Source organism: Marmota monax, unplaced genomic scaffold, assembly GCF_021218885.2.
Source record: "Marmota monax isolate L192 unplaced genomic scaffold, Marmota_monax_Labrador192_F-V1.1 WCK01_AAM20220418_F8-fsc00014, whole genome shotgun sequence".
Lineage (NCBI taxonomy): Eukaryota > Metazoa > Chordata > Mammalia > Rodentia > Sciuridae > Marmota > Marmota monax.
Genome location: NW_026695222.1, coordinates 17,530,095 through 17,539,083, shown reverse-complemented (window position 1 = coordinate 17,539,083; position 8,989 = coordinate 17,530,095). Strand labels below are relative to the sequence as shown.

General features: G+C 41.1%; 1 protein-coding gene across 4 annotated transcripts in view; it reads left to right on the top strand.

The window, feature by feature from the left end:
* Positions 1-722: 722 nt before the first annotated feature.
* Rbl1 (RB transcriptional corepressor like 1) overlaps positions 723-8,989 on the top strand; it is a 61,672-nt gene continuing 53,405 nt past the window's right edge. The window contains exons 1-2 of one of the 4 annotated variants that reach the window (XM_058575449.1): positions 723-1,143; positions 5,613-5,746. In XM_058575449.1, coding sequence (XP_058431432.1) covers positions 988-1,143; positions 5,613-5,746 — 290 coding nt within the window. In that variant the 5' untranslated portion in view covers positions 723-987. The remainder of the gene's footprint in view (positions 1,144-5,612; positions 5,747-8,989) is intronic. The other 3 variants (XM_058575448.1, XM_046433712.2, XM_058575450.1) reach the window with 3 other exon arrangements.

The following is an 8,989-nucleotide window of genomic DNA, read 5'->3' as shown; positions in this document are numbered from 1 at the left end:
ACTTATGGGACCATCTGTATTTTCTTTATATAGACCACAGATTACGATTGTGATTTCCAACCTATTTTAATGTTCCTGTGTCGTTGAAATATTTGCAACTCAAAATTTGGCACTTAATAGGTTGGGTTGGCGAGGTGTCCCCTAATATCCTTGTCTTGCCATTCATTCCATACATTCAGCAGTCCATTCTCGGTGCTGGGGACCTTGGGGAGACTCTGACAAGGCACTCCGGCGTCAAGGGGTAATTCTTTTTTCCTTCTGTAAGGATTAAACACAGGCACTGAGCTACATCCCCAGACCTGTTTGTTTTTTCGAGAGAGGTTCTCGTTAAATTGCTGAAGCTGGCCTCCAACTTGCGATCCTCTTTTCTCAGCCTCCCAAGTCGCTGGGTGGTATTACTGGCGAGCGTCGCGGTGCCCAGCAAGGGAACACTTTCTGCTGCTTCCGCCCCCATCCCTAACTTAAGGGGTAAGGTTCAGTCAGGATAGGTTTGACGCCTGGGGCAGTGACAAACCCAGGGCCCAGAAGCTGGCGGGGATAGAGACGACGTTTCACCCGGAAGACGTGAGCCACCTCCAACAGGCAGCTAACCCTGTCCTGCCTAAAACCAAAGCGCCCCAGGACAGGGCGGTGCCCCAGACTCCTGCGTGGAACGGACAACAACTCCCAGCGGACCCCGCGCGAGGCGCGGATCCCTCCGCTCCCGCTCCCTCGCCCTTCCCGGTGGACTCCCGCGCCTGCCCAGGGCCAAAGCCAGGTCTTCTCAGGGTCCGAGGTCCGTCTTCTTATCACGTTTCCGGAGGAGGGCGCCTGGCTGCTCTGAAAGAGCAACGGACTTTTTTCGAGGCGATAAGCGGAGGCAGACTGCTAAAGGACGCAGCTCTGAATGGACGATTTTCGCGCGCTTTGTCGCGGGTGGTTGTGGGTAGTGAGCCCGGGAGGGAGAAAGGATCTGGGGGCCGGGTGCGCCCCGCAGGGCTCGCGGGGATGTTCGAGGAGGAGCCCCAGGCTGACGGGGCCGCGGTGGTCGCCGCGGCCGGGGAGGCGCTGCAGGCCCTGTGCCAGGAGCTGAACCTGGACGAGGGGAGCGCGGCCGAAGCCCTGGACGACTTCACTGCCATCCGAGGCAACTACAGCCTAGAGGTGAGCGGTGGCAGGTGGGCGCCCCGACCCTCGCCAGGCCCCACCCCCGCCCCGCCCCTACCCCCCGTCGGTGGGGTGGTGGGAGTTCCCCACCCCGGGGGTCGCAGATCGGCTCCGCGGCGAGGAGCGGCGCGGGAGGGTGGTGCAGCTCGGCCAGCCCTCCCATTTTGTTTTGAGGCGGGAAACTGAAGCCCAGAGAAGCTGCGGCTTGTCAGAGGTCCCGCGCCACTCGGGGTCCCCGGACTCCAGGTTTGCAGGCCGGACTCCCTGCCCTACCAAGAGCCAGGGGTCGTGGCACTGCCGTTAAGTCGACACAGCAAACGTGTTGCGAAAGCTAAAATGACAGCGTGCCCAGTTCGCTTCCAATTTGTCACCTCGGTTCTTTTCGAACACGCTCATTGATTCCTGTTCCGCAGTAGAGGGAAGGGGAGCCCCGAGAGGCTAAGCTGCGTGCCCAGGGTCACGCGGTTGGCGACGGACCCGGACTCGGAGGCCGAGCCATTTAGACTCCCAGCCTCCTGCCTCACAGGGTGCGGGCCTGGGCCGCCGATCGTACCCCGGCGCTGAGGAGCAGTTGCTCACGCCGGAATGCACGCAGAGCTGTCCCCACTCCTCCGTCGGAGCCTGAGCCTGGTGCTTAGCATAGTGCCTCTGAGTAAAGCAACTGCTGTCGATGTTAGGTTTCCCCAACATTCTTGTATCTCGTCTTGCCAGCAGCCTGAGAATGTGGCGTGGCAGGGCAGGGAGTATTATACCTGTTTTCCAGTTGGTAATATCGAGGCTCAGAAGATTGTTACCCAGGGTCGTTCTATATAGAAACCCAGAAGAGCATAAGCTTAGTACAGAGAGAATTGTACAATGGGCCTCCATCGTCATCGGCTTAGCAGATAAAAATATTGGGGGAAAATTTTGCTTCTGTATTAAGCATGTGCAGACTTTTGTCGTTCTATAAACAATACAGTATGAATATTTACATAACATTTACGTTTTATTACATATTGTAAATAATCTACAGATGATTTAAAGTCTATAGGAGGCTGATCATAGGTTATATACAAACACTATGCCATTTTATATCTGGGACTTAAGCATCCCCAAATTTTGGCATTCTTTGGAACCAATTCCTCCGAAGGGGATTACTGAGGCAAGACTGTTTCAGCATATTGCTCCAATGGCCTCATGTTCAAAGGCTTTCATGAGCCAAGAGGGTTGGACTCACACACAGGATGTTCCTCTGACTCAACACTCAGTGAAATAACTGGGTCCAAAGGCATAGAGTTGGAAATATAGAGTTGACTATGTGTGTGACTGTGTATGAGGGGAAAACTACCTGTGAGAGACTCCTATCTTCAGGGTATTACTTATTAGATTGGAAAAAGTACAGTGATCTGCATCTGAGTGGCATGATTGCAAAACTGAGGGAAGAATAAGAAAATAAAGGTGATTATGAATTAATGGAGTCTCAGTTGAAAACATTGGTTTTTTTTGAAAGCCCGAGAAAGCATTTGTGATAACCCAGGGCTTCATTTGATCTCTCATTGAATAAGCATTTATTGAGTGCACACTATGGCCAAAGGAACTCAACTAGATATCAGCTTCAGATTCTGAATGTGACAAACTCATTGTCATTTGTGTAGTTCTGCATGCCATTGACTTTTCCTGGAACCTTTCTCCTTATCCATAACCCCAGGGGGAGGGTGAAAATTTAAATTTCTGGTTAGGTAGAATTGATCAATATACTTCAAACGTTTGCTTTGGAAAGCACGGATGTGTGAGTTGAGAGTTTGCAAGTGTTTATTCTACCCAGTGTTTAATTTTTCATCCTTTTTTTTTTCCTTTCAGTTTTTGATGAAAGACACTTGGAATAGATATTTTCATATCTCTCTACTGTTTCCTAAGAACCCTCTCCCCAGTCCCTATCCCTTTTTTAGATTACCCAACAATCCTCTTCCATTTTGAACCTCACTTCCCATTTTTTGGTGATTTATACTTAGCAATTTTAAATCTTCTATGAAACCTTCCCTGATTTCCAGTCAAAGCCAGTTACTACACTGTATTTTTTCACAACAATTTATCTTCCGTGCTGCTTCTGTACTGTATCACCAATTGTAGATGATAGTTTCTGTCACTCTTCTTAGCTGTAGACTTGGAATTCTTTGAGTTCAAACACCATCTTTGTATTTCTAAGTTCTAGGGTCAAGGGCTAGAAACTAGAATAAAAAATACACTTTTTTTTTTTTTTTTTTAGGAAAAATTGAAATAATTCCCATACTATTTTCTCTACCTTACTAGAGATTTCATATAGTAACCTGTATCCAAAAGCTCTGTAATAGGGTATTATTCCCAAACAATTCATCAATTCAAGGATAAACTTACCTGGCTTATCAGTGCTTTGAGCAAATAAAACCCCTCTGAGGATTGTGGTAGAATAAAATGGGAACTTTAGCAGTTTTAAGAACTGACAGGCTGTGGTTTTGCATGCCAACACATAGCAGCTCTTCTTACTGACATTTATTCATTGAGGCTTACAGTAGCTAACATTACCTAGAACAGATAATGCAAAAGCAGGAAACAATGTAGCTGGGACAGAACACTCCCCCTTTAGGCTTAGTGCAGTAAAAGTCCCTAGGTTATTGACAAACTTGTACCCATATAAGGAATGTAGAATGCACCCTCCAATAGAATTGCACCAACTCTCCTGCCTTGATGGACCCAAAACTTTGCATTGTGCTATCTGCTCAGACTTTGGGAATTATCTCACTGGGCTCTGGAGCCACTAATAATGTGTTGCTTGCAGCTCTTAATGTCTTGATCCTCATTTCCCACTACATGTTAGAAATACTGGGTTTTAACTTTATTGATGACCACCTATTTCTGTCTATTCCCCTTTAAGTTATTGTGACAAATTTTTTTTATCAATCTTTTAATTTTTCTAGAGTCTCTTAAATAGGATTTGTAGAACAGCGAATAAGAGCAATATCATATGCTAAGAGATTATTATCTGTGATTTTACCTGCATGTGTGGGTTTGTGTTTGTGTTGGGGGGCCACTGGCACTTGGGGTTAAACCCAGGGCCTTTTGCATGGTATGCAAGCACTGAGCTACACCCCCTCCCCATCTCTCTCTTGCTCTTTTTTTTTTTTTTTTTTTTTAAGTTGCTGATGGACCTTTATTTTATCAATTTATTTATATGCAGTGCTGAGAATCAAACCCAGTGCCTCACACATGCTAGGCAAGCACTCTACCACTGAGCCACAACTCAGCACCGCCCCCCCCCATCTCTTTTTAAAAATTTTTTTATTTTTAGACAGGGTCATGCTTAATTGCTGGAGTCCTCAAATTTGTGATTCTCCTGCCTCAGACTTGTGAATACCTTGGATTATAGTCATGTGCCACTGTACCTAGCTTGTAATTCTTTTTTCGGGGGGAGGGGGGAGGCAGGGGATTGAACTCGGGCACTTGACCACTGAGCCACATCTCCAGCCCTATTTTGAATTTTATTTAGAAACAGAGTCTCATTGAATTGCTTAGCACCTTGCTTTTACTGAGGCTGGCTTTGAATTCACAATCCTCCTGCCTCAGCCTCCCAGGCTGCTGGGATTACAGGAGTAGTCCACTGCACCCAGCCCTAATTTTTTTTTTTTAACATTTTATTTTTTAGTTGTAGTTGGACACAATACCTTTATTTTTAGTTATTTTTATGTTGCACTGAGGTTTGAACCAAGGGCCTCGCGCGTGCTAGGCGAGCACTCTACTGCTGAGCCACAACCCCAGCCCAGCCAGCTGTGATTATTAATCCTTAAATGTCACCTTATGTTTTTACAGTAAAATCATAAAATGAGTCAAGCTTGGAGATATTTCAAGTCTAAAGCAGAAAATTAAGTGTTGAATTTCCAGGTATCACCTTTTTTGTAGCTTTGTAAATTGAGATATCAAGATGGAAAGACATACTATTTTAAAGATAATGTGTTTGGAGGTAAATAATGCCCCTAATTTTTCCCTTACAAAAATGACAGTCTCCTTATATTGCACAAGATGGGTATTAATTTTTTATCTGTGACTCACTAACATCCTACTCTTTCTTTTCTCTCTAAATCTGGTTTTAAAAATATATAAAGCTAAAATGATAGAAAGGAACTCCATCATCACAAATACCATGAGTGGTATTTTAAAATTGAGAAAGTTAATTCTGAGAAATTTAATTTAAAAGAACTCTATAATATTAGATTGGAGAGAAGAGATCTATTTTGAAATTAGTACTGATTTAGCATGGTATAGTTGTTAAAACACAGGACTAAGAAAGGAGTTTTATATTCATTAGGGTGACTTAGTTTGATGGGCAGATATCCTCTTGGCCTTCTATCTATAGAAGAGGATTTAGACCAGGTAATTAATTCTAAGATCTCTTCTGGTTCTGAAACACGAGCATTTTAACATATCCAGTTTGCTATTTGTCTTTTGCCTGCCAGGGAGAAGTTATGCATTGGTTGGCATGTTCATTATATGTTGCGTGCCGCAAAAGCATCATTCCCACAGTTGGGAAGGGTATCATGGAAGGAAACTGTGTTTCACTTACCAGAATACTACGTTCAGCTAAATTAAGGTAAAGCATTTTGATTTTTTAAGTGTTGTTTTATAAGTCCTAAATTTAACTTTAGAACTTAATTTCTTTATTTTAAATCATTAGATTTCATCAGTTCTAACTTAGTTATTGCATAGATATTCTTTCCCAAGTCTCAGATTCTTCCTCTCTTTAAATTCTAACTTTTTCAACCAAGGACTTCTGTGCTAAATTGTTTTTAGGTATAATTTTTCTTTTTTTTTTTAAATATATTTTTAAAATTGTAGATGGACACAATATCTTTATTTGTTTATTTTTATATGGTGCTGGGGATCAAACCCAGGGTCTCACTCATGCAAGGCAAGTGCTCTACTACTGAGCTACAGCCCCAGCCCTAGGTATAATTTTTCAATTAATTTTTTAAAAATATTTTTATTAGTTGTTGATGGACCTTTATTTTATTTATTTATATGTGGTGCTGAGAATCTAACCCAGTGCCTCACACATGCTAGGCAAGTGCTCTACCACTGAGCCACAATCCCAGCCCATCTATTAATTTTTTTAACTTGTAAATAATTTTAAGCTTATAGAAAAGTTACAAAAATAAGAAAAATACAAAGAATACCCATATACCCTTGTCCCAGTTTTACCTGTCATTAACATTTTACCTTGTTTGCTTTTTCATTTGATCTTTCTCTCTTAAATATATAGTTCTTTCTCCTTTAAATAATATTTTTTCCTCAACCATTTCACAGTAAGTAGCACATATTATATATCCCTTTACTTCTAAATGCTTCAATGGTATTTCTTAGTAAACTATGGTATAATTATCAACATCAAGAAAGTTAACACTTAAAATGAATGTTAGTGCTCACTTTCTTTTTTTATCTAGTATGCCATCTCTATTCTGGCTTTTTTCATTGATCTGATAATATTCTTTATAGAATTTGTTTTCTTTGACACAATGTTCAATCTAAGATCTAATATTGCATTCACTTGTCATGTCTACTTATTCCCCTTTAGTCAGGAACAGTTCCACACCCTTTGTCTTTTATGACACTGACATTTTGAGGAATAAAATCTACAACCCTTTTTTGTTTATTTTGTTTTGTTTTGCAGTGCTGAGGATCAAACCTAGGGCTTTGCACATGTTAGACAAACTTTCTACCTCTGAGCCACATCCCTTGTTCTCTACTCTCTCTTTGATAGATTGTTCCTCATTTGGATTTATCTGATGTTTTCTTATGATTACATGCAAATTATACATTCCAAGATTGAATACTACACAAGCAATTTTATGTCTTCAGGATATCACATCTGATGGAATGCACATATCCATTTGCCTTTTGTTAGTGTTGTTAATTTTGGTCATCTGGTCAATGTGTTATCCTGTTTTTTTACTGTATAGTTAATATTTTTTTCACATGCAACTAGTAATTGCTGTAGGTCTTAGCTATATCTTACTTGTTCTTGTGCCAACCACATAGAATTATTTGCCTTGACAGGAAATAGAAATGGAGTGATTCAGATTTTTTTTTTTTTTTTTTTAAAGATAGAGTGAGAGAGGGAGGGGGGGAGAGAGAGAGAGAGAGAGAATTTTTAATATTTATTTTTTAGTTTTCGGCGGACACAACATCTTTGTTTGTATGTGGTGCTGAGGATCGAACCCGGGCCTCACGCATGCCAGGCAAGCGCGCTACCGCTTGAGCCACATTCCCAGCCCCAGTGATTCAGATTTTCAGATTTAAATAGGTGCTAATTTCTGTTCCTGTTTGGTTTTTGTTGGTTGGTTGGTTTTTGGTTTTTGTTTGTTTGGGCTTTTTTTTTTGACCTGGTACAAAACTATTTGAGATTATTATCTGTCTGTTCTCTCTACACTCCAGGGTAGAAGAGAGGCAAACTTTAAAGCCCTGTCCAGGGATGGCAAGTTGGTTTTAGTTCATGCTAAATTAAAACAAACAAACAAACAAAATCTCTGAACAGTTTTGGTTCTAGCAATGAAAAATTTAAAAATCAAGATGATTTTTTAAAAACTTTTAATAGATGCCAATTTTTGTCATTGATGATAAAAATAAAATTAAGATTGTTAACATCCACAGCCCATTTGTACCAGGATATTGGGATAGGTTGCTTTGAGACCAAAGAAAATACCCAGAGACAGCATATGAGGCATAAAACTTTATGGAGAAATACATACAGGGAAGGTCCAGTGGTGGTAGACTAAATAGATAGTACCTCGTCCCTCACAGCATTTTGTCCAGAAGCAGCCCGCTGGATGAGTATTTACATGTATCCTTTCCACAGTGCCCTCAGTTCTGCCCCAGTTGCCACTGAGAGAGTGATTTTATATTATTAGGCTGCAGAATTAGTGACATCATCTGCATTAGCTTGCTTGTAAGATCAGCATTGCAAGGTGCAACTGTTTTGGAGAATTTGTAAAAAGCAACTTTCTATAGATAACATTAGCATGCCCCAGATTTCCGGTGTGTACGAGAGAAAGCCAGTATCCTTCAGGATAATATGGATTTGGACATTCCAGTCCAGGCTTGCTCTCATTGTTCTCCTAACTTGATTAGATTTGGGGGAATAAAAAGGGGGGCATTCAGGATCATAGTGTTTTTTTGTTTTTTTTTAAAGAATTTTTTTTAATATTTATTTTTTAGTTTTCGGCGGAGACAACATCTTTGTTTGTATGTGGTGCTGAGGATCGAACCCGGGCCGCACGCATGCCAGGCGAGCGCGCCACCGCTTGAGCCACATCCCCAGCCCAGGATCATAGTGTTTTACTATTTCTAAGGATGATACAATAGGGTCAAGATAGCTTTTTAAATTGAACAAAACCTGTCAGTTGTAGTAGAAAACAATATGATCTTTTTCTGTCAGTGTTTCTCATCACTGACCATATAATTTTTAAAATCTGTGTAATAATAGATTATTGGGGAAACTGAGCAAAAACGAATTATAACTTTAAAAAATTTAGAGCAACACATGCTCAGAAAAATTCCTATAATAAAATGAGTTCTGGAGATGGATAATGTGATAAACACATAAAGACAATTTTTAAAGTTTTAAATAGTCTGGGGATATAATTTAGTGTCATGCTAAAAAAAAAAAAAAAATGCTAAAAAAGGCCTAGGTAATCCTCAGCACTACAGGAGGAGAAAAAAAAACAAATAATACAGAAGACTTTAAAGTAAAAAGAACTCTTTCTTTTTCCATTCTCCAGAATTAACCACCAAAACCACTTTTCTCTTATGTACAAAAAGCAAAAAAAAAAAAAACCAA